At 44.4% G+C, this 26,298-nt stretch overlaps 1 protein-coding gene across 4 annotated transcripts in view; it reads left to right on the top strand.

Moving 5' to 3' along the window:
* PIEZO2 (piezo type mechanosensitive ion channel component 2) overlaps positions 1–26,298 on the top strand; it is a 256,765-nt gene that overhangs the window by 27,428 nt on the left and 203,039 nt on the right. For all 4 annotated transcript variants that reach the window (XR_011252350.1, XM_069568658.1, XM_069568659.1 and 1 more), the window contains exon 2: positions 18,824–18,919. Coding sequence is in view for 3 of the 4 variants with exons in the window: in XM_069568658.1 (XP_069424759.1) it covers positions 18,824–18,919 (96 nt within the window). In the remaining variant the exon portion in view is untranslated. The remainder of the gene's footprint in view (positions 1–18,823; positions 18,920–26,298) is intronic.

Genomic DNA, 26,298 nt, shown 5'->3' with positions numbered 1-26,298 from the left:
CTGGGGCACAGATCAGCAGGGTCTGGGCATTGGGGCCACCTTCCTGCTCTGCCTCCTCCCATTGGAAGGGCTCTGCCTGGCTGGTCAATACCTCGAGCTCCATTTCAGAATTTCCAATTAAACTTGTGTGCTGTTCTCTTCACTGTGGTGGAATAGGGAAGTGTCTGACATCTTCTGTCACAGTTGTATGATCCCTCTGAGATCAAGGCTCAGGAGATCAAAAGGCTTTCTTGGTAAGATTTGTGATGCTCTGGGCTTTCATCAGAGCCTTAGCTGTGGTGGCCCTGGAGGGCCAGCACAGGAGACAGAATTGCTTTCAAAACACTGCTCGCCTCCTCCTCACCTCTGTGGACAAAAAGGAGGCCCCCCTCCTTCTTGTTGAAACCTTCGTGATCAGATGGACTGAGAAGATGGTTGGATCCTCCACCCGTCCACATGCTTTGCCATCAGCACAATGAGCCAGCTGGAAAGCTCTGTGATGGACATGCGAGGGACTGGCTGGCACCCCATGCACAGCTGGTATTCCAAAATGCTGGACGGTGGTCATTATTCCCAGGATGAGGAGATGTCCCTTACCCACCCCCATCATTCAACCTGAAATCCTTGTCTTTTTAAACTAATTTCAGGAGTTCAGGTCATGAGATTACTGTACATCCTTTCCTTGTTGTTTTCCGAGTCCTGGAATGGGAAGTCGTTTGAGAAGGTCCCAGAGGCCATTGGTGATCTGTGCACACTCATCAGCCCCCAGGCTTTGGAATCTCATCTGTCAATGAGAGAATAATTTCTTGAACTCAGTTACATGTCTTCTGTTGGAGATGCTCCATCACACCTGTGTTCTCCAGTTCAACCCAAGGACAGACTTTAAGTCTCACTATGGAGGTCCTCAGTCCCTCTGTTGAGAATTCTATTGTCAGGATGAGTTCAGGGCTTCCCTAGTGTTCCAGTGGTTAAGAATTCACTCTGCATTGCAAGGGTAACCAGTTTGATGCCTGGTCTGGGAAGATCCCACATGCCATACAGCATCTAAGCCCATGCCACACAACTCTTGAACCTGTGCTCTGGAGCCTGCAAGCTACACCTGCTGAAACCCTCGCACTATAGAGCCTGTGCTCCCCGGCAAGAGAAGCCACTGCAATGAGAGGCCTGTGCATTGCAACTAGAGAGTAGCTCTTGTTTACCACAACTAGAGAAAGCCCGAGTGTAGCAACAAAGACCCAGCATAAACCAAAAAAAAAAAAAAAAAAGAGAGAGAGAAAGAAAGAAGAATTCAGATGAATTAAGCTCTGAGACTTTATATGGATGGTTACCAGCTTTGAAAAGCCACAGTTGTTAGGGTGCTGGAGTTTGGATTCAGAGGTCCAGGAGGTTGTTACGTGTGACCAGTTGTCAGGGCACTGACCCGGATACACACATATGGGCATGTCATGAACATGAGCAAACTGCCAATTGCTGGAACTGACATACACAGAACATCAGGGGAACAGTGTCTGTGATAATTAAAAAAAACTCAGTGCTGCTGGTGCAGTTACCTGGCTCGCTCCCATGGGCTATCCTTTGCTCTGCCCTCACTGGTCTGAGTGGACTGCATTAGGGTGCTTTTCTGCCCTTGTTCTCCTGGGTTAGGTGGCCATGGAGAGGTGCTGGCAAGAGATGAGGAGGGTGGGGCTGGACAGAAGTTGGGTGCAGGTTTCTCTCCTCTGTTGATCGCCCCTTGCTGCTCTGCCGTCCTTTGTACCTTTTTTGAACCCAGACTGTAGACCTGGATGTAGGCCTTCATCACCCGATTTGACTGTGTTTCCTGTGTTCTGTTGGGACCTTGATTGACAAAGTCTTCTTTATTGGTGGCTGAGAGATGGCACCTGTGATGAGGAAGATGATTGCTAAATGGATTATGCGTGGGCTCAAAGAACTAGGAAAGTAGACATCTATGGGCTCTCTGTGAACATTCTTTGTTTCTGCTCCATAGAGATGAGGGCATGCTGATTAGTGTAGACAGCCATGGAGAATTCTCTGGATTTCTCATGTGAGGACATGTCGACATACTTCATATCATCTAGGTTTCCTTGGTCAGGCCGCTGTCAGAGATGCATCAGAATGGGAGTTCCACCTCATTTGGACTCACTGGGAATTCCGGTCTTATGTGTTCATCTCAGGACCTTTTCTGTTGGGCTCCTGAAGATACAGGAAAACCTAGGATGGAGCTGATGCCTCTGGGAACTTAAAATGTTGGGGGACAGTCGAGACATAGTGGGTACATGCAGAGGTCTGCACAGGCCCCCTGGGAGCACAGCCCAGGAGGTGACCCCCTTCAGCATCAGACACTCAGGAGATGGCTTCCTGAGGATGGCACTTGAGCCAGTCAAGACAGAAACGCAGGACACTGTGGGTTTTGGTACAAAGGTGGCGAGAGAACAGGGAAAGAAGCAGCAGTGGGAGGGTCTGCTGGCAGGTGGCTGCACCTGGACTCTGAGTGTGGGCAGAGGTGGCGGGTGGAAGGGCAGGAGCAGCAGGGCATGTGGTCCTCATGGGCCTCAACCCTCTTATTGCCACACCTGTGTCCAGCACTGGAGGAAGATGAACACCTGAGGGGATGGACAGGAGCTGAAGGCCTGCTGTGGGGAGTTAGGTGCTCTTGATGAAGGGCTTTGGGGGAAGGGAGGAAGCATGGAGTGATTAGGAGATGCAGAGAGGCCCAGAGCAGGGGCCAGCAGCCTCACCCATTGCAGGAGGAACCAGGGTGTCCACCTGGCCTCTTCTCCCCATCTGTTGAGTTTATAGGCTCCTCCAGCACCAGCTCCAAGTTCTTATTAATTTGCAGAGAAAAGAAACACCTCCATTGTCTAGAGTCAGAAAAATACGTTTAGAATCAAAGGAACAAAGACCAAGTGTATTACTTGGGAGAGGACACTGTCAAGCAAGCAGAGTGGCCAGGAGTTGCAGTCACCTGGGCTCTGCCAGTGATCAGGGCTGACGGTGGCCCTGAGCAGGACATGGGCAAGTTCCCGACAAACCACAGCAGGACTGGCCACTCATTTCTATCCAGAACATACAAGACTTATGCTATTCCATATAAATACTTCGGGGACTGGCGTGTAGTTTTGAATTAAAATCCTATTTCTGTTAAATATGACATTTTCAGCTCCTTCACCTTTTCCCGTTAAAAAGACTTTGAATTATTTATTTGCCTCATTTTAAAAACGGCAACACGGTTTGGTTAGAGGGAGACTCCATTCTCACCATTTAATAGTGTTTTCATATCAGTTACTTCCTTCAGAATAGTTACTGGCAAATTTTCAAATTGATTCTTCTTGTTCGATTATTTATAATAACTTCCTTGTCCTCCTATTTCTTTTTTCCTCTTATCAGTCTCACTAACCTGTTATTAAGACTTCCACATTGAATTTTCTTATTGCTAGAAGAAGCAAGATGATGTTTTTAAAAGTCATCTTCACATCAATTTTTATGGTAATAATTTTAATATTCCTCCTCTTTGACATATCCGTTTTCAGGAACCTGTGTATATCATAATAAATATTATTTCTTGTATGTCACATCAATGCAGCTCAGTGAACAGGTGTTTATCCATCTTTCGCTGTGTCAGGACATCGTTCTGGGTGCTGGGGGTGCAGGGGGATGGTTTATAGTTTCTGTCCTGAGTGGCTCACAGGTTTCAGGTCACCACCCTCACCACCAGCGTTTTCACTGTGGGAGGCCCACCTTCCCTCCTCCCCTCTCCTCTTCCTTCCTTTCCAAAGCAGGATTTTTGTGTGCCAGTAAGCATTCCAATTCAAGTCTGCTTTAAAATGTGTGTGTGTGTGTGTGTGTGTGTGTGTGTGTTTAACACACTGTGGGCTGAACCCTCAGGCTGTGAATGGTGTGGTCTGGCAGGTGGAGTTGGTCCTGGGATCACCTGGGCTTACCTGGAGCCTCCGTGAAGTCTACAGAACAGAGGCAGTGACAACTGTTAAGGTGACTGTGACAAACACTGACACCTCTGATTCCTAGCAAGCCACAGATTGGTTCAATCCACTGTGTATCTTACATTCCTTCATCCTGGCCTGTGTGTTTGATGTTATTTGCTGAGGCCAAATAGTGCTTTTTCCAATGAAATGGCCCAATTATTGCTGTCTGGAGGAGGCTTCCAGAAGATGAGTTTTGGGGGCCCCAGGATGTGTTTCGAAAGAAAAAGAGTAAGAAGAAGAAGGCTGGAGATTGCTTTCCTTTCTAGGTTGTATTTCTGGGCAGTCTGCTTGAAAAATTAACAGGTTCCACTTCTCCAGGATAGATCACATCCTGGGCCATAAATCTAAACTTGATAAATTCAAAAAAATCGAAATCATTCCAAGCATCTTTTCTGACCATAATGCATTAAGATTAGATCTCAATTATAGGAGAAAAACTATTAAAAATTCCAACATATGGAGGTTGAACAACACACTTCTGAATAACCAACAAATCACAGAAGAAATCAAAAAAGAAATCAAAATATGCATAGAAACTAATGAAAATGAAAACACAACAACCCAAAACCTGTGGGACACTATAAAAGCAGTGCTAAGAGGAAAGTTCATAGCAATACAGGCATACCTCAAGAAACAAGAAAAAAGTCAAATAAACAACCTAACTCTACAACTAAAGCAACTAGAAAAGGAAGAATTGGAGAACCCCAGAGTTAGTAGAAGGAAAGAAATCTTAAAAATTAGGGCAGAAATAAATGCAAAAGAAAGAAAAGAGACCATAGCAAAAATCAACAAAGCCAAAAGCTGGTTCTTTGAAAGGATAAATAAAATTGACAAACCATTAGCCAGACTCATCAAGAAGCGAAGAGAGAAAAATCAAATCAATAAAATTAGAAATGAAAATGGAGAGATCACAACAGACAACACAGAAATACAAAGGATCATAAGAGACTACTATCAGCAGTTGTATGCCAATAAAATGGACAACGTGGAAGAAATGGACAAATTCTTAGAAAAGTACAATTTTCCAAAACTGAACCAGGAAGAAATAGAAAATCTTAACAGACCCATCACAAGAACGGAAATTGAAACTGTAATCAGAAATCTTCCAGCAAACAAAAGCCCAGGTCCAGACGGCTTCACAGCTGAATTCTACCAAAAATTTCGAGAAGAGCTAACACCTATCCTCCTCAAACTCTTCCAGAAAATTGCAGAGGAAGGTAAACTTCCAAACTCATTCTATGAGGCTACCATCACCCTAATACCAAAACCTGACAAAGATGTCACACAAAAAGAAAACTACAGGCCAATATCACTGATGAACATAGATGCAAAAATCCTCAACAAAATTCTAGCAATCAGAATCCAACAACACATTAAAAAGATCATACACCATGACCAAGTGGGCTTTATCCCAGGGATGCAAGGATTCTTCAATATCCGCAAATCAATCAATGTAATTCACCACATTAACAAATTGAAAAATAAAAACCATATGATTATCTCAATAGATGCAGAGAAGGCCTTTGACAAAATTCAACATCCATTTATGATAAAAACTCTCCAGAAAGCAGGAATAGAAGGAACATACCTCAACATAATAAAAGCTATATATGACAAACCCACAGCAAACATTATCCTCAATGGTGAAAAATTGAAAGCATTTCCCCTAAAGTCAGGAACAAGACAAGGGTGTTCACTTTCACTGCTACTATTCAACATAGTTCTGGAAGTTTTGGCCACAGCAATCAGAGCAGAAAAAGAAATAAAAGGAATCCAAATTGGAAAAGAAGAAGTAAAACTCTCACTGTTTGCAGATGACATGATCCTCTACATGGAAAACCCTAAAGACTCCACCAGAAAATTACTAGAGCTAATCAATGAATATAGTAAAGTTGCAGGATATAAAATCAACACACAGAAATCCCTTGCATTCCTATACACAAATAATGAGAAAGTAGAAAAAGAAATTAAGGAAACAATTCCATTCACCATTGCAACGAAAAGAATAAAATACTTAGGAATATATCTGCCTAAAGAAACTAAAGACCTATATATAGAAAACTATAAAACACTGATGAAAGAAATCAAAGAGGACACTAATAGATGGAGAAATATACCATGTTCATGGATCGGAAGAATCAATATAGTGAAAATGAGTATACTACCCAAAGCAATTTACAAATTCAATGCAATCCCTATCAAGCTACCAGCCACATTTTTCACAGAACTAGAACAAATAATTTCAAGATTTGTATGGAAATACAAAAAACCTCGAATAGCCAAAGCAATCTTGAGAAAGAAGAATGGAACTAGAGGAATCAACTTGCCTGACTTCAGGCTCTACTACAAAGCCACAGTCATCAAGACAGTATGGTACTGGCACAAAGACAGACATATAGATCAATGGAACAAAATAGAAAGCCCAGAGATAAATCCACACACCTATGGACACCTTATCTTTGACAAAGGAGGCAAGAATATACAATGGAGTAAAGACAATCTCTTTAACAAGTGGTGCTGGGAAAACTGGTCAACCACTTGTAAAAGAATGAAACTAGATCACTTCCTAACACCGCACACAAAAATAAACTCAAAATGGATTAAAGATCTAAATGTAAGATCAGAAACTATAAAACTCCTAGAGGAGAACATAGGCAAAACACTCTCAGACATAAATCACAGCAGGATCCTCTATGATCCACCTCCCAGAATTCTGGAAATAAAAGCAAAAATAAACAAATGGGATCTAATTAAAATTAAAAGCTTCTGCACAACAAAGGAAAATATAAGCAAGGTGAAAAGACAGCCTTCTGAATGGGAGAAAATAATAGCAAATGAAGCAACTGACAAACAACTAATCTCAAAAATATACAAGCAACTTATGCAGCTCAATTCCAGAAAAATAAACGACCCAATCAAAAAATGGGCCAAAGAACTAAATAGACATTTCTCCAAAGAAGACATACGGATGGCTAACAAACATATGAAAAGATGCTCAACATCACTCATTATTAGAGAAATGCAAATCAAAACCACAATGAGGTACCACTTCACACCAGTCAGAATGGCTGCAATCCAAAAATCTGCAAGCAATAAATGCTGGAGAGGGTGTGGAGAAAAGGGAACCCTCCTACACTGTTGGTGGGAATGCAAACTAGTACAGCCACTATGGAGAACAGTGTGGAGATTCCTTTAAAAATTGCAAATAGAACTACCTTATGACCCAGCAATCCCACTGCTGGGAATACACACCGAGGAAACCAGAATTGAAAGAGACACATGTACCCCAATGTTCATCGCAGCACTGTTTATAATAGCCAGGACATGGAAACAACCTAGATGTCCATCAGCAGATGAATGGATAAGAAAGCTGTGGTACATATACACAATGGAGTATTACTCAGCCGTTAAAAAGAATTCATTTGAATCAGTTCTGATGAGATGGATGAAACTGGAGCCAATTATACAGAGTGAAGTAAGCCAGAAAGAAAACACCAATACAGTATACTAACACATATATATGGAATTTAGGAAGATGGCAATGACGACCCTGTATGCAAGACAGGAAAAAAGACACAGATGTGTATAATGGACTTTTGGACTCAGAGGGAGAGGGAGCGGGTGGGATGATTTGGGAGAATGGGAATTCTAACATGTATACTATCATGTAAGAATTGAATCGCCAGTCTATGTATGACGCAGGGTGCAGCATGCTTGGGGCTGGTGCATGGGGATGATCCAGAGAGATGTTGTGGGGAGGGAGGTGGGAGGGGGGTTCATGTTTGGGAATGCATGTAAGAATTAAAGATTTTAAAATTTAAAAAATAAAAAACTAAAAAAAAAAAAAAGAAAAAAAAAGAAAAAAAAAAACACAAAAATTAACAGGTTCCAGCTGAAGCTGAAAAAATACAGCAGCAAACTTTAGTTCTCTATCTGCGAAGGAGAGGGGGAAGAGTTATTTTCTCTTTAGGATTCATTTGTGCCAAGGGAGGGTGGGTCAGCTTAGAAATGCAGAATCACCTCTGCATGGTACCCTTTTCTGTAGAAGGTGATCACTACCAGTAGTCTTCATCCCCTTTCCTTTGGCTCCTGGTTACCTGTTCACATGAAACTTTAATCCTTACTGATGAGGGAGGGGGATGTTATTCAGTTGTGGGCCATGGTGTGATTTATGCCAGATAGTTGAAGTTTGATTTTGAGAGGTTCCTCCCCATTTGGGGGCTTCCCAGGGGAACTAGAGGTAAAGAATCTGCCTGCCAATGCAAGAGATGCAAGTTTTATCTTTGGATTTGGAAGATCCTCTGAAGTAGGGAATGACAACCCACTCCATTATTCTTGCTGGGAAATCCCATGGACAGAGGAGCCTGGTGGCCTACAGTCCATGGGGATGCAGAGAGTTGGACATGACTGAGTGCAATCTCCATTTTTAACTGAAGAAGAAATGGAAGAAAACGCTGGAGTCCAGAGGGTGAATTCTATTTAAAGAAGTCAACTGGAAGCCTTTTGCTCCCAGCTATTTGTCTCCAACCCCAAGTGGAAGTTGAACTTTGCCCCTAGATCATGCCCAGTTAGTGCTAAACCCCCCTAGGAGTTGTGCCGAGAAGAGAAGTGGCCCCTGGACAGCTTAGGAGGTCTGCAAAGTCCTTTCAACTCATCCTACCTATTATTTAAGTACTGCTGATTCAACTGGCCTCTAGAAGCATTAAAAGGTTATTCCTGGCATATTTCTTCTCTGGGACAGGAAGTTGTTGCTCTGTTGTATCCGACTCCTTGTGACCCATGGACTGTAGCCCGCCAGGCTTCTCTGTCCATGGAATTCTCCAGGCGAGAATACCGGAGTGGGTTGCCATTTCCTCCTCCAGGGGATCTTCCTGACCCAGGGATCAAACCTGCATCTCCTGCATTGGCAGGTGGATTCTTTATCACTGAGCAACCAGCCGTGAGACAGGAAGTTGAGGCTTAGATGTTGGTGGATTTGTCCAATGCAGCTCTATTCAGGTTCACATTTTGACTTCCTCTTAGTTGCCACCAAATAGGAGTCCGGTTGTGAGAGTCAATGTTTAAAGATGGACACTGAAAGCACATTTCCCCACTTTCTTTGTGTGGTATGTATGGTTAAGAAATGTCTTTCCACCCCCAAAGCTGACCAAAGCCTTATAGAACCTCTTGCGGTGATGTAGAATTTGCATTGAATCCATCTGTAGTAAGGAAATGGTTAAGAATTGGACTTTAACTTCGTATACCTTTTTCTTCCAAGAGAAGCTCCCTAGAGTGTAACTTCATCATGACAGAAAGATTCATGATTCAAGAAGCTTTCTTGTTTCTTGCCTCTTCCTGGATGCCTAAGTGGAAATTATTACCCAGATATTGTTTTTCCAACAGATATCTTTGTCTCATCCCTTTTGAATATTCTTCGTTGTAGCCATGTCATTATGTGAGCCAGACTGAGCATTGCAGAGTCATCTGTTTGGTGAAAGCCATTGAACATTTACACCACTTGTCAGACACGACAGCTTTTTTCAGATATCTCTGTCTCCAAGGGTAAGAGAAGTCCAGCATTTCATCCCTTCATTCATTCTGCACATTGTCACATGATTGTCATGTGAGAGGTACTCTGCTGGGCTCCCAAAATCACAGCTGACACACAGTCCTGCTCTTAAGGGGCTTACAGTCCATTCAAATGGGTGATGAGTTTACAGGGTGAAATACTTCAAGGTCACATGGAGCCAGATCATAAATGTGATGGGTATTCAGAAATGTAAGCAATTACATTTCCTTAGATTTAGTTAAAGAACCTGCCTGCCAATGCAGGAGATGTAAGATACCCAGGTTTAATCCCTGGGTTGGGAAGATCCCCTGCAGGAGGTCATGGAAACGCATTCCAGTATTCTTGCCTGGAGAATCCCATGGATAGAGGAGCCTGGAAGCTATGGTTCATGGGATCACAAAGAGCTGGACATGACTGAAGTGACTTAGCATGCACACACTTTGATTTTAAAATGCAAAATGTACAAATACCTGTTATGAGAAAAATTAATGTTATTATTTAAAAGGTGACTATTCTCCCTCCTTCAACCCTTCCTCCTAGAGGTTAATGGTCTGATGTTCTTCCAGATGTTTTCTGTATGTATAGAGGGCTGGGGAGTGGAGGAGGTAAGACTCAGCCTGACTGGGATTAAATCCCAGTTCACCTTGACCTTGGGCAAGCTGCATATCCTTTGTGAACCTTAGTTTCTTGAAAATGGGGGACCTTAAAAATATTAATGTCAACCTCATAGGACTGTCATGTTGTACACAGTTGTCTAAGCCAGGTTTTGACCCATTGTTTTGTGCACATCTTTTTGTGTTAACTCCTATGAGCAACAACCATTCTTTGTGGTGCCGAGTTCCCAGTGTGGCAGTCTTACCAAATTGTTTTCTTACTGCAAGAAAGGTGTGCTTTTTTATTCAGGGAAGATTACTTTTTATTGGGTGATGGGGGCGTTATCTGGGAGGAGATAGACTCTTGGGTAAGTTTGAAGTATGCTTCGGAATTTGGGACCCATGGTTGTGCAGAGGGCATTACAGGTTTGCAAAGAAAGAGGCAGGGATCTATTTACTCTTTCAGTAAATATTTACTGACTGCTTACTATGTTTAGAAATGGGAATAGAAACTGGAAATAGAATAGTGAACAGGAGGGAGTCTGTGTTCCAAGGTGGTCGAGGGCCTGGTGGTGTGCATTTGGGGAATGGCTAATGGGGGTGGGTGGGTAGAAGGGGGCATGTCTAAGGACATGCATTGTTGTGTGAGCTCTTCCTGGGCACAGGCCAAGGGTGGAATGTTTTGCCACTGCCCGTCCCTGTGGAAATGGCCCCAGGGACCTGTTGATGACATTTGTGGAAGTAACCCAGCCTGAACAGAATCTCGATAGGAAGCGTCCAGCTGAGCCTCAGTGGGCTCAGGACTCAGACCTGCTTTGTGGAGTTAGACTGGGATGCCCAAATAGTCTCACTCTGAGGACTTTGGCGAAAGTTCTGACAATTATGGGTCATCTAGCAAATCCATAGCCACGGGTCAGGAAAGGTCATCTACACTTGGAAATCTAGGAGATTCAAAACTTGCTCATTTAGTGACCAAAAATCAAACGCTCTCTCATGTCAGGGTCATGAGCTGATTAAAGCTTGTATTGTAAACTTAAACATGTTCCTGTAATGATCAGTTTCCCCAATAGAGCATCTCACCAGTGATGTTCAGTTCAGTTTAGTTCAGTCGCTTAGTCGTGTCTGACTCTGCGACCCCATGAATCGCAGCATGCCAGGCCTCCCTGTCCATCACCAACTCCTGGAGTTCACTCAGATTCATGTCCATTGAGTCAGTGATGCCATCCAGCCATCTCATCCTCTGTTGTCCCCTTCTCCTCCTGCCCCCAATCCCTCCCAGCATCAAAGTCTTTTCCAATGAGTCAACTCTTCGCATGAGGTGGCCAAAGTACTGGAGTTTCAGCTTTAGCATCATTCCTTCCGAAGACATCCCAGGGCTGATCTCCTTCAGAATGGACTGGTTGGATCTCCTTGCAGTCCAAGGGACTCTCAAGAGTCTTCTCCAACACCACAGTTCAAAAGCATCAATTCTTTGGCGCTCAGCCTTCTTCACAGTCCAACTCTCACATCCATACATGACTACTGGAAAAACCATAGCCTTGACTAGACGGACCTTAGTTGGCAAAGTAATGTCTCTGCTTTCGAATATGCTGTCTAGGTTGATCATAGCTTTCCTTCCAAGGAGTAAGCATCTTTTAATTTCTTGGCTGTAGTCACCATCTGCAGTGATTTTGGAGCCCCCCAAAATAAAGTCTGACACTGTTTCCACTGTTTCCCCATCTATTTCCCATGAAGTGATGTTAAACTCCCTTAATTTTATGAGGCAAGAGAATGTGGTGGGTACTGAAAAGAAGGGTAGTAAGAGAGAGCAGGGGCTTCCCAGGAGACTCAGTAGGTAAAGACTCCACCTGCAATGCAGGAGATTCAGGAGACGCAGTTCAATCCCTGGGTCAGGAAGATCCTGTGGAGGAGGAAATGGCAACCCGCTCTAGTATTCTTGTCTGGGAAATCCCATGGAGAGAGGAACCTGGCTGGCTGCGTTCCATGGGGTCCAAAGAGTCAAACACGACTGAAGGGATTTAGCATGCATGCACAAGAGAGAGAGCAGAAGGCAGAGGCAGCTGGGGATGGGATGAGGCTGGGGTCATGGCCTGCGTGTCCTGTAGTTTGCCAGGAGGGTGTGGTGCACAGCCCATCCTCTGTTATGCAGACTTTGAGTGGGACTGGCATTTGCAGTGATGAGGAAAGGACTGAGTGCAAAATCAAAGGCTATGAGTCCAAGTTAGACCCAAGCAGGCTATCTGGCGGAGAGGCTGATTTTGAGGCATTAGTCCAGTTCCTCACTGTGTTGGACATTGTTCTGGGAGCAAGCGTTTCACACTGTGGTCAGTGCTGTTCCTCGTTACTGTGGTATCAGAAGCATAAAGCCCAGACATAGTCGAGGGCTGAATTCATGCCATAAAAGGTGTGTCTACTTCTCCGGCACCAGAAATATTTGAAGGCAATAGCAATGGCTCTATATATGTCAGGGAAGAGGGTGTTCCCAGGAAGAAGCAGGCAGAATGTCAAAGTAAATTTATCAATATAAAAACAGTGCTTTTTAATCATTTTTCAGCCATATTAGTTGTTAAAGGAGAGACCACGCTGGGCAGCATCGTGTGCTGAGGGTGGAAGAAATAGGACTTCACGTCGGCAGCTGAACCGACTTCTTTTCATGCAAATGCACACAGCAGTCTGGGGAGGATGCTGCCAAGAATAATATAGAATATTCTGAAGCCTACAGTGAAAGCTTGCAAAAAAAAGAAATCTCATTTTACTGAGTTCTTTAAAGAAGGAAACTGTGGCAGGCAGTAAATTAATCCTGTTATTAAAAATGGTGCTGCCTACATGAAACCTACACACACACACACACACACACGCACACACACATACACACACGCATTTTCTTCAGCCCTCATGTCTCCTTTTCTATAGCTGTCTCAGATCACTCACGGGCCAGCATGTGGGAGGCCTTTGAACACTGGGGCAGAGAATGGAATTCCAGCTGATTTCTCTTCTTTCTAAAGTGAAGATGCCACTTAGTCTCCACTTATAATGGAGTCCAGTAATCAGTCCAGAGTTATTTCAGTTTGAATGACATGAACTTCCTAATAGTTGACTGCTGCTGCTGCTGCTGCTGCTAAGTTGCTTCAGTCGTGTCCGACTCTGTGCGACCCCATAGATGGCTGCCCACCAGGCTCCCCTGCTCTGGGATTCTCCAGGCAAGAACACTGGAGTGGGTTGCCATTTCCTTCTCCAATGCATGAAAGTGAAAAGTGAAAGTGAAGTCGCTCAGTCGTGTCCGACTCTTAGCGACCCCATGGACTGCAGCCTATTTGTCTCCTCCGTCCATGGGATTTTCCAGGCAAGAGTACTGGAGTGGGTTGCCATTGCCTTCTCCGAGTAGAGAGGTATAGTGGTCTAGTTATAAATTGTTGCATTACCTAAAAGTGAGTTGACTTAGGTAAAGGGTACCTTCCTCACACGAGAATGAATGTTATGTGAAAGATGATTAGTGATTTCTAAAGAAATCAGTAAATACCAAGATGCAGACCTCGGTGACTCTGGCTGACCCCATTTACAACACTAACTCTCCTCGTCAAGAGATTATGGCGGGTGAGCAAAGAAACAGTTTCAATGCTGCACCTTTTCTCTGCACTTGCTTACCCAGCCTAATTTATTCATCACAATAGTAAGAGAACAGGTTCTATTTTGAGGAATTGTAGAAACTGTGGATTTAATTGCAGGGCCCTTTAGGCTCAATGAAACAGACCTATTTCTGAGTGTTCAGAAAGCTTAAGGAATTATGTATTGGTATAAAAGCTTTATTTACTCACTGCAGTCACGAGAGACCATCCATGCTGTTACTTCAGGATCAAGTTGCCTGGTCAAGCTTGAGCATAGGATTTGCATTTTAAATACAACAGCTTTCTATGGATAAACTTGTAAACTGGTGACCAGTATATGAAATGATATTATTAAAGGGGGAAAAAATTAGCACTGTGTATTCTTATTTTAAATTTGTTTTCTGCAAACTGTACAACCGGGGTTAAGCTTAGAGAACTCAGTTAAAATTTAATACTGTTAGTAATATTCAATCAGGTATATATTAAATTAATTAAAATAGAAAAGGGATCCTATTGGTTTAAAATGAAAAAGGAAACAAAATTTTAAACTCACTTGGCTAAAAAATAAAAAATCACACTAAGATTTTCATGGCTATCTGGTTCAACTCATATTTTACAGATTATTTCCCAGGCTATATGGGAAAAAAGTAGAAAACTCAGTTCAAAAGCTTTTATCCTTTACAAATAAGATGCTTTCACCTTAGTTTTCCTTAGATCCCTTAAAATTTTTAGTAAACAGAGTAGTGTTTATGATTTTCTGCTAATACAATTTGGTTTTATTCTCTGTAATAGTCCTGTTTTTCTTGAAGCTTTACTCTAAAATTACATTCTTCTAACCACCTTCTATAATGAAATTAATATCCAGTATTTAACTTTTTCCCAGCTTCATGGAGATACAGTTGACATATAACATTGTGTCAGTTTATGTATTGATCTGATATATTTACATATTGCAAAATGATTACTTCTACAGGTTAGCTAGCTAGCACCTTCACCACATAATGACCATTTCTTTTATGTGATGAGGAATTGCTGTTTCTTACAGTATCTGAAACATATGACTGATGGATTCAGTGTTGACTGGTAGACTTCCGAGAACAAAGTCAGCTTTCATACATCTCTGGATAAAAAAGTAGTGTTAAAATATAGGGACTGCCTGTACGTGTGTTTTCTTATTTGATGAATACTTCTGTTCCCCTTTGTGTCTGGCACGCATGAACTCAGTGGTGGCGGTGTGGGGAGCAGAGGGTAGGCGCTGCGTGGTAAGAGTGTGTGGTCAGATGGCTGCCTTCTGAACTGCAGTGGAAGGGACTCCCTGGTGTCCTCCTTTTGCTGCTGCTGCTGCTGCTAAGTCGCTTCAGTCGTGTCCGACTCTGTGCGACCCCATAGACGGCAGCCCACCAGGCTCCCCCCATCCCTGGGATTCTCCAGGCAAGAACACTGGAGTGGGTTGCCATTTCAAGAACTCATTTTTGCAACTTTCTGAAGGAAGCACTTGGAACCAGACCTCTGCTGGATGTGGAGGCCGGAGATACAGGAAGAGGGAAGAGAGTGATCTTGTCCTGTCTGTCAGCTGTCCTAAAGCATCACCTCGTGACATTTATAAGTTTCAGCAGATGTGAAACACAGGAGTATGTCCTGGGGGAAAGAATTTTACACAAACAGACAATGAATAAGGTGACTTGGCAGTCTTTCCTGTCTCTCATTTCTTTGATGGTTTTGCTTCCTTAGGAAAAATCTGCAATTGCTGGGCTTTTTTTTCGGCTGCATTGTAAATACTTTGCAGCTGTTTCTCTTGTCTTTACTGTTTTCTATAAAAATCACCATGGTTTTGAGAGGACATCCTTTTAAAAGCCATCGATGGCTTCGGAGAGCAGAAGGAAAATTATTGAAAGTATAAACACAAAAAGAAGTTCTAGAATCACTGGCCTGACAGCACTGTTTTGTCTCTTGGTAGTGAAGTTGCTTATTCTGAATAATGTGTATCTACTGGTCTGGCAAGTTAAAATAAACAAAGCATTTTGAGGCCGTTAAGGAGTGTTTAGAATGTACTTAGCTGAGATGGAGGTTCTAAACATTAAGCTCAGTCATCCTGCAGGCAGTTCGTGGTGGGGGCCTCTTTGGCCTTGCTGAAGGGTGTGGAGGAAGAGAGGACACATTTTTGCTAAAAATTCAGCTCTGAGGGCACTTATTTTTAGTAACATAGTCTAGGATTATTACCTTCAATTATTGTGGAAGTTAGAGTGTACATAAATCTCTTTGTGATCATATAATATGTTGTAAACTAGTACACGTGCATTGCAACACAAGTAGTTTTTATAAATGTTATGTGGCCATCTTGAAAATTTCACATTTGCAAGAGATTTTCTCCTTTTCTATACTGATAAAACTCTTAAGTTGTCAAAGTCACATCTATGTTTTCTCCTACTTAGAGAGTTTTTCCTGAACTGTTTTTACCTTTAGAAAATGAAATTTGTTAATGAGACCAGTCCAGTTGTCTATAGTTCAAATGACTGTACTAATGTTGATAATGCTCTTTACTTGATAACTTGTTATCGTGCAGTTTCTAATTGTGAGCTCTCTAAGCCTGGCAAGGTCTTTTTTGGGGAAAATTCCTGTTGTCATTCTTTGAGGGAACTTTCCATATAATTTTGGGTAGTTGAAACCAGGTAGAAATAGTGGGAGAGTGCATTCTTAGCTAGAGTGAAGAATTTTTTTTCCCTAGAACAACCTGATCTGTATTGTAAAAACTTGTAGTGTCCACAGTAAATCCCTGAGGCAGAGGACAGGGTTCCAGGTGCCTGCGTGGGCCCTGAGAGGTATGGGTACTGGCATCTGATAGCTTTTTACAAAGGCAGGGAGTGTGCTCTGTGATTCCAGGTCGTGGACCACGACAATATCACACTGGGTAAGAGAGTGTTGCTATTTACCTTCTGAGGCTTTTCTAGCTCTAGTGTGCCTTGCTGGCAAGTTAAAGGCATATTTTGCCCCTAAGCTCAGGTGACTCCTGGGTGGCAACTTCACACATAAAATAAAGCAGAAAATTCAGCAATTAGGCCACTGTCATCAATCAAACTGGATAATTTCAGACAAAAATAAACGAAGGTGGATTTTTAGAAGTGACTTGATTTTTTTAAATGAAAGTTTGGGTATTAGTCATCTGTTGCTGCATACAAATTACCCAAACATTAGCAGCTTAAAGCAACAAACCCTGCCGCAGAGTTTCTGGGAGTGGGAAATCCAGGAAGTTTCAGTAGGCGCCTCTGGCTTAGGCTCCTACGGGCTGCAGTCAAGGTTGGTCAGGGCAGTCAAGGTCAGTCAGGGTGCAGCCTGCGAGGCCCTCTTCCAGGCTTACCCATCTCCTCCTTTCCTGGTGCAGCCTGGCTGCTGGCTGGAGGCCTCGGCTCCTTCCTTTGGGGCCTCTCCTTGGGACAACTGGCAGCCCAATGGCTGGCTCCCCTCCTTGGGACAACTTGCAGCCCAATGGCTGGCTCCCCTCAGGGACCAGGGGTACCCAGGATAGAGGCCCCCAAGAGGGATCCTGGTACTTTCACTTTCTCTGGTCTCTCAGAGCCCCAGGTTCAGCCTACTCATGGGAGCAGGGGGTCACATATGTATGGATGTGAGAGTTGGACCATAAAGAAAGCTAAGCGTCAAAGAATTGATGCTTTTGAACTGTGGTGTTAGAGAAGACTCTTGAGAGTCCCTTGGACTGCAAGGAGGTCAAACCAATCAATCCTAAAGAAGGTTCATCCTGAATATTCATTGGAAGGACTGATGTTGAAACTGAAGCCCCAGTACTTTGGCTACCTGATATGAAGAACTGAGTCTCTGGAAAAGACCCTGATGCTGGGAAAGATTGAAGGCAGGAGGAGAAGGGGACAACAGAGGATAAGATGGTTGAATGGCATCACCGACTCCATGGACATGAGTTTGATCATACTCCGGAAGTTGGTGATGGACAGGAAAGCCTGGTGTGCTGCAGTCCATGTGGTCTCAAAGAGTTGGACACGACTGAGCGGTTGAACTGACTACCCTCCTTGGATCATCCCTGCCTCTCCTTAAGTGTTTTGGACTTTGTGATAAATAATGGGAACTAAAGGCTCTGCCCTGAGAACCCAGGAGTGGGCTCATTTCTCCCTCTTCAGAGTTAGTGTTTGGGAATGTCCTTAGTGTACACATTTCCAGTGTGAACGATTTGATACCTTGCAGAACAAGGTTATATAAAACCAAAACAGTTACAAGCATCCTGTGGAAGCAAGGTTCTGGCCCCCTGAGCCCCTGATGGTTTCCTGGGGATGAGTCAGATAGGTGAGGATGCCAGACTTCCTGATGGAGATGCAGAAGCAGGACGAGCTCACAGGCTCCAACCTCAGCCCGGCTGTGCTTCCTACTCCTGCTGCTTTGTCGTGTGTAGAGAGAATAAAACCAGGATCTGTGCAAGGAGGGTGGTGAGAGTGAGCGGTAATGCACAGGTAAGGCTTGATGTGGGGGCAATGCTGGTGTGAGCTGACACTGACATGAACTCATGTGTCCCGGGCATGTGTCTCCAGAGTAATCCACCTGAAATGTCTTCTTATCCACGTGGTCAGGGACTAGTGATGTCAGCTCCACATTCCCTCTGACGAATGTTCATCCCCACACTTCTTCATCCTGTGAATCTGTTCACCGGAGCAGCGAGTGAGTGGGTCCCTGAGCCTGGGGGCCCGTCCTTGTCACACAGGGTTCCTGAGATAACTGGGGTTGAGCCTGGCTACAGAGTGTTTGACAAAGACTTTCTTCTCTCGTTTTTCCCTTCAGTCTCACCTCTCCTTCTGCCCACAGCCTCCTCTGAACACCTCACATACTCACAGCCCGTCGCCCTGCATCTCTGCAGCACTTTTCATCTGTGACAGGTTTCGTGCCTGTCACAGGGGTGCTGGTGCTGCCTCCTGGTTAGGTGATGGGAGCACTGTCATTCCCCGATTCTCACCACACTCCATGTGATGATGGGTACAGATGGGTGCAGCTGTGTTTTCTTCCTAATGGAAGATGCGCTGTGGTCATGTGGCCACCAGTCGCCGTGATGCCCGAGGCCACCATCACCATCACTAACGCCCTCTTCTTTCCCCACAGCCTGTGCCTTCCGGTACAACGGGCTCTCCTTCGTCTACCTCATCTACCTCCTGCTCATCCCCCTGTTCTCGGAACCAACTAAAGCCACCATGCAAGGTAAGAGCCCCTGGCTCTCTGCTCCAGGGCGGGGCGCATCTGGCGGGGATTATCGGAAGGGAGAGATGCTGGTCCAGTGGGGAGCTGGGGCACTTGATGGTGATGAGTTTTTGTTGCTCGAAGTTGTTTTTCCCACACATGTTCCCTGGCAGGCCTGTGTTTGTAGGTTTGCAGAGGGTCTGGAACGTTCTGGAACTCAACGTGTGGTCATGAAAATGAAGCGGATCTGCAGGTTCTCTGTGCTGGGAGTAGGTGGTGGGAAGTGCAGCTAGGACATGAGCAGGAGGCCTGGAGAGGAAGCCGGCAGTTCCAACTGCATCACACGTCAGCTGGAATCTGTCATGCGTGACTCAGTCAGGTACAGAAAGACACAGATTCCAGTGCTAGTTTTTCAAGCGTGTGACTGCAAACCCGTAGCTCCTTCCCCAGTGCTCTCCAGGAACCTGAAGGCCTAGAGAGAAATAGTGACTCTTTCCTGAGGCTCCGATGAGGAAGCGGGTCTGATTTGAAGTTCTTCCACAAAGAGAGAAATTAAACTGCACTCAGTTAATCGAATTAATTGTTTTTTTGAAACGATGCCATTACAAGAAATCAGGACTGTGCCCCACATCTTAGGTGAGAATGATGGCCCTGTGTTTATAGCAAAGGACAGGAAGTCAGGCTTGACATGGGAATGGCCGTGGCTCCATGGTGCCAGCTCACAGTGCTGACTTCTCAGGAAAAGCAGTAAAGTCCTGGTGTAAACAGAGCAGTAAATCCTGACTCTGTCTTTCCTGTTCTCCCCCGACTGTTAAATTGATTGTTCATCCTGATGCTTAGGACTGCAGATGTACTGTTGGTTTTCTTGCCTTAGGAAGAATTTAAGTAATAGCTCTTCTAATTCACTTAAATCTTAATACACACAGTGAAGAAGGGCTAGAGAAATGTGAGTCTATACAAATCCTTATCAGACCAAAAATATGTTGTTTATGAGACCCCGCCCACCAAGCCTCCTTCCTAGAGTCCAACATAAACAAAGACACGTAAACAGCTTAGCTTCTGGCCTCAGAACCAAGATGGTAACACACAGGCAACTCCTACCTCATGGTTGGGAGCTCCTGTATTAAAGAAAGAAGGTTTCACCTTTAGAATTAAGTGCTTTAGAGATGAGTACCTGTTTGTCCTCAATTAAACGATCTGTTGCTTTTCTGTCAAGGTGTCCCCTTGTTTTATCTAGAACCACGTCACAGGGTTTCCTTGTCACACTCAGTGATGATACCTGGCTTTGCTTCTTCCCAAATGACCCAGCCCCACTCTGCCCAGGGCCTCGGTCTCTGTGGGGGTAGGTGTGTGTAATGTGACCCATCATCTCTACCCAAGCACAGAGAGGGTGACTCGGTCAGAAAACACACAGGTGAAGGATGAGATCAGACACGCAGAGCCGTTTCTGTGTGTGGGAATAAATGTCTGAATCCCCAGAGTGTAGCAGGTCAGAACACAGACAGCATCGTGTGCACAGGTGTCAGCCTCCTCGCCCCCACACTACTCACCTGGGGCCGAGGGTCCAGCAGCTCAGAGGGAGCCTGCAGGCATCTTTCCAGCTGGTACCTGGGAGCAGGGCTTGGGGTTGTGCGTCCTGTCCTCCCGTCCTTCCTGTCTTTTAGCGCCAAGGGGCATGGCCGAGACTCGCAACCTTGTCTGTTTGCTGTGTCTGGAGTCTCACAGAGACTGGAAGGAGGGAGGCCCCACGTGGTCTTTATGAACTCACAGGACTCACAGCCTGGTAGTTCTAATTCTGTGATTGGAGGCACCCAGTCCAGGTGTTTCTAGTGGAGGTGTGGTCCAGGGTTCAAGTCACATGGTCCAAGAAGATGCCTGTGTGGCATCCACACAGACAGTGGTGGATCTGGTGGACCTGGAGGGGTGATGCCGTGTGGCTTTGCAGAAGTCTTGGGGTCACACACATTTCTCACAGACGGGTAGGAAGGTCCAGTGTCATCTGGGAGAGAACTCTAGGGCATCTTCTTTGCCTGCCATTCAGGGCCTCTGCCGCACAGATGCACACACACACACACACACGCACACATGTGCGCGCACACACATGTGCATGCACACACACATGCACATGTACACACATGCACATGTCCCCACATGCACACACGCACACACACACCCCCACATACACACACACAGGTGGGCATGCACAGTCAGGGCTCAGAGGATGGGATCTCTTAGTAAGTCAGTGCAAATTGCTTCTCCCTTCTTTCTCCTTGGATTTCTCAGCAGGAGTCAGATGTCAGTATAGTTCAGGCTCAGGGTGGTCTCAGCGAAGCCCCTCTCCTCGGGCTGCTAATCTCCATCTTCCCAACTCTGTCGGCTCCTCAGACATTCTCCTTGTCCTCAGTCCACTCAGGTCTTCCCAGAGGCTGGGCCAGAGCCCATTTTAGTGCAGTTATTTATGGAGTCTCTCCTTATGGACCACCTTGAAGATGGCAAGGGTTTTGCTCTTTTGTTCACGACTGTGTTTCCAGGACCGGGGACAGCGCCTGGTGTCTAGCCGTCCGTCCATCTATATTTACAGAATGAATGAATGAGTGCATTTTTGTTCAACAGTCTAGAGTTCTTGGCGTATAGGAACCCAGCCCTTGTCGTCTGCTTCCCTTGGCCTCCAAGAGAGCAAACGTCGCAGGACAGTTGATCACTCACACCTGTCTCTCCTCTGGAAATAGAAGCTTGGGTGTGGGGTAATAGGTCCTGGGAGTTTGCTACTTTAGATTTACTGGGGATCAGAAGATTATGAATAATTGAAGAAATGAGAATGTTGTATGCTTTCCTTACAATGTTAGGGATTTTTTTGAAGCCTAAGATACTGAAGGAAAGCAAGGAAATCTTCGCTTGCTGTTTGCTTAGCAGTGGGCTTTGCATTTAAATTGAGATGTCACTCCATTAAATAGGAACTAATATGTAGTTAACTTCAGGTGGCCCAAATATTCCAAGTTGATGAGATATTAAGTTCTTTAACTAGACGTGTATATATTAAGTTCCCTATGCCTATGCATAATGCGTATTCTCATTGTGGTGGAACAGTTGGTATTTTGTCTGGATGGAACACATGTGGTAAAATGTATGAGATATAAAAGTCCGTCTAGTGTGTGTAGTCAGCACACACTGACTAATGATAACATGACCGTTGTTTTGAAGGATAATGTTGTTACTTTGAATATCAGAGTGAGCTAGATTTAGAAATCTCAATCTCATAGCTGGTCCTAACCTCAAGATATTTCCTAGTGCTCTTTAAATATCAGCTAAGAATTGTGTGATATCCAGGCTTTCTTGTTAACAAGCCCAGGACACACAGGTACTGTGTAGGTGGTCATGCTCTTAACCCCTCTATTGTCTGACCTGCGCCCAGGACAGAACACTGTTCTCAGTATTGCAAGCACAGAGGGAAGCCTAATCACTGAATAAATACTTGTTGGCTGATAGATTACCAGGCCCTGGGCACAAGGGTCTGGAGAGATGATACGGGTTTGTGAGAGGAGATATTTTAATTTGCTTCAGTGCAGATTGATGACATGTGGATATTATGTAGAAAATACATCTTATTGAGTGTGATTGTTTATTTCTTTCAACAAATGTTAATTGAAAGACTGCCCTTCACCAAACACTGTGCTTGGGTTTGTGGAGAATGAAAATGAGAAGAAAGCATTGTTCTTCACTGTCATGGTCTCCCAAGCACTCTGGCTCTTGTGTGTTTCCTTGAAGGGTAGCTCTGTCAAAGAAGCTCTGTCTTTGGAAGCCATGGACTTGTTCCAGTGATGCTGTCATTGTTTTAAGCCAATCTCAGATTAATCCTCTGCAGTCTCCTTTGGAGTTTGCCTTAAGTAGCTTCAATGGTGGGCTTCCCAGGTAGTAAAGAATCTGCCTGCCATTGCAGGAGTCATGGGTTCAATTCCTGGGTTGGGAAGCTCCCCTGGAGGAGAGCATGGCAACCCTCTCCAGTATTCTTGCCTGGGAAATTCCACAGACTGAGGAGCCTGGCAGGCTACAGCCCATAGGGACACAGAGGTGGACACAACTGAAGTGACTTAGCACACACTCATGCAGGCTCCACGGTGGCAAGTCACTGCTCTTTTAAGGTGGCTCTGATGTGATAGTATTTGGAGTCAACTTTGATGGGGGAAAAATGGAGATGAATTAGTTATATCAATTTTAGAAAAGAAAAAAAGAAAAAAACCCATAGTATTGAGTGTAAAACAGTGTCTGATGGTTGTGCCTCATGATCATTGAGGAGGTTTAAGATTTATTGGATGAAAAAAAAAAAGATTTATTGGATGATACACCCAAGTGACAAAATAATGGAACATCTTTCTCTGGTGGGTTCATGTGGATGCATGGATGTGTGAGACTAAGACACTGGGCAGAGTGAGATGGGGGAACCAGAAGGCAGCATCCTGAAGGAGGTACTGATTAGCTTGATGTACCTGAAGTCTTGGCCACAGCCATCCGGCCGCGCCTATCTGGCCCAGACCAGAGAGTCAGGTGCAGCATCTTCAGAGGCCTGGGGACTGAGGGTGCTAAGAGCAGGTCAGTTTCCTATGTGTCAGGAGCTGCGGTGAGTGCTCCCTACACACGACCTCATTTAATTAGAGGATAGAAAATGATTGAAATGGCAGGAACCCCCCTCCACTCTGGAATGAAAAAATCCACTGGGTTATAAATCCACTTAACCAGCTAGGAACCTGCATGGTGAGGGGCTGGTATGACTGCACTGTCCTCCTGCCATGGAGGTTGGTGAGCCTCAGTCACTTTTAGGATAGTCTAGACTCCTGACCAGTTCCCATCCCACCTCACCAGCCTTTCCACCCATCAGGGAGCGCTTCCCCCATAAGGCTGGGACTCACCGTCTGGTTCCACGCACCTGATCATGCTTTCTTAGATTTTGGTTCTGTAGATGTTCAGAGTCTCAAATCTTTTTCAGTTGGTTTCAACAGAGAGTTTTATTTACATCCTTGCCTGCAAGGAAAGCTCTTACTTTATCAGTAGAGTGTCGGGGGTCTGGGGTGAGAGCCACAGTCTGGTGTGGGATGTGGACTTTGCTGTGAATTGCTTCTGTCTCCTTGCTCAGTCCTGCCAGCATCTTGTCTTAGTTCTTGTGCCCGTCTGCAGGCTGGGGAGGGTAAGAAGGTCTCCATTCTTTTTTGTGTGTGTGTGGTGGGGAGAGTCATTTACTTATTGGGGGCTGTTTGAGAAGGAGTTCTCCAAATGTCAAGACTACAGTACTTTTTGGGCAATACTAGTCATTGACCTGCAGTGAAGATATCTTAGAAGCATCATCATTTAATCAGTTCACAGGTGACATGTTATGTCTCTCTCTCACACACACATGTGCACACACACAAACATGCTGAAGGACCAGAGACAAGGGTTGTCTACGGTGGGTAATTATTTCTAACTGCAAAGCTGTTGTTTGGTTCAGGGACCCTCAGTCACCGGAAGCCTTCTGTGAGATTGAATGACTCATAGGTGGGAACAGAGCCCTGGGGGTGGAGGGGAGGGAAGGGCTTTGGGTACCTGGGTGGGTCTTCCTAGGTCTCCCTGTTCAGTCACGGAAGCCGGGTCATTCTGAAGCAGGTGAAGCTCACATAAGGGTCCCGGCCTGGCTGAGGCACTCAGGTTGCCAAAGGAAACCGAAAGGACCAAACTTTCAGGATATGCCTTCCAAATATTTTTCAACATGTGGTTTTTGTGGAAAAGATTTTCTCCTTTTGTTGAAGGGGTGGGTTTCTAAATTTTTTTTTTCCTACATAACTTTTCTGTATATTTTTTGAGCAAGGTAGCAATTTCCCTGCTGTGTTTGCTTATGTTTACAATGATTCAAAAGTCATTAAAAAGGTCTTTTTCTCATAATTTGGCTCTCTTTCAACATTTGGAAGGAGGATAGCGTTAGAAGGCGGGTGGTCAAAGAGAGGCTTCATTGTGCTTTGAGGACAAAGGTGAGCAATTTAGCAGGTTGGGTTGGTTCATTTCCGTAAACTGTTGACAAAGTTATTCGAAAATAATAAGGAAAAATATTTTATTCTCTTCAGCTCTGAACAGGGTCCTAGTTTAAGAGGAAATTGTAATCATCATAGGATAGTGTGTGTGTGTGTGTGTGTGTGTGTGTGTGAAGTAATCACCAGAAGGCCTCACCCTCATGTTCTGACCCAGGAAACACTTTACCAGAGTCACTGAAGGCTCCTGTGAAAAGAAAAATGATGCTGCGTTTGCCGATGTGAAGAGGCAGAGCGGTCTGCAGCTTGTAAAGCTGTGTTTAGACGTCAGAGAGGAAATAGTAGCAGATATTTTAAACTGCTGGCATCTGGTTTTTGTTAAAAACACTATTACTCTTTATACCATTAAGCTTATTATTACTGTGGTTTATTATGTCATCGTAAAGCAAAAGGCAAGGAAATATTTAATTGAGCAAATTATTTGGGGGTAAGTGCTTTATTATCAATATCAGCCCAACCAAACAGAATGCTACCAAAATGATGAGATGCTTGCTTCTTGAATTTTTGAATAAATTAATGGTAAGACTTTTAGGTTATTTTATCTGTTCTTTTTTGGGGAGTGGTTATTTTGAATTTGGCAAAAAGCTTTCAGTGACACAGAACTTGCAGGCACACATATAATTCTCATCTCAGGAAACCCAGGGTCATATTATTATATGAGTCAGGAGATGTTCTCAGAAGTCCTGAACTTTGCATTTTATTTGGCTGTGATCAACCAAATCTGTAGTGTGACCTCACCGTGATTTAGGTGCTGTTCATCAAGACAAGTTCAGGAGTGGGTGAGGGGCCTGAATTGGATGTCAGTTTGCTAATTCAAGGTGGAAATGACTCTTTTGTTTATTCACTTGATGGACACACACTGGTGCCCTGTACCAGCACTGTCCTGGGCATTTGGACACTAAGAAATAGCACAGGATGTGCATTAACAACACATTACTGGGCAGCAGGTTCCTTCAGTTCCAAGGGTCCTGGTTTCCCCCCTTCCCCCCTTGTTGAGTCCACATGCTGGTCCTGGACAGAACACTAAGTCATCTGCCATGGAGTCAAGTTCATGGATACCGTGTCCTGTGCTTGTGCTGAATAAATGGTTAAAGAGCTCAGAGGAGGAGGTCATCCCTTTTACTTGAAAAATGTATCTTCCCTTCGAAAGGGTTCAGCTGATTTGATTTGCTTCTCTGTGTATCTGGAGTCCATTTGCTTCAGTTTTGAAGCTGATTTACTTCACAGTCTGGACGAGACTAATTTTTGATGAATTGACTTATTAGAGTCTAGGCTTTGCTTTGCATATAACCATTTCTCTTAAACAGACCCATGTATGTTTGCATAGATTCATACAAAAGAACCCTT

This window comes from Ovis canadensis, chromosome 23 (assembly GCF_042477335.2).
Source record: "Ovis canadensis isolate MfBH-ARS-UI-01 breed Bighorn chromosome 23, ARS-UI_OviCan_v2, whole genome shotgun sequence".
Classification (NCBI taxonomy): domain Eukaryota; kingdom Metazoa; phylum Chordata; class Mammalia; order Artiodactyla; family Bovidae; genus Ovis; species Ovis canadensis.
This window is presented reverse-complemented; position numbering and strand designations above follow the sequence as displayed.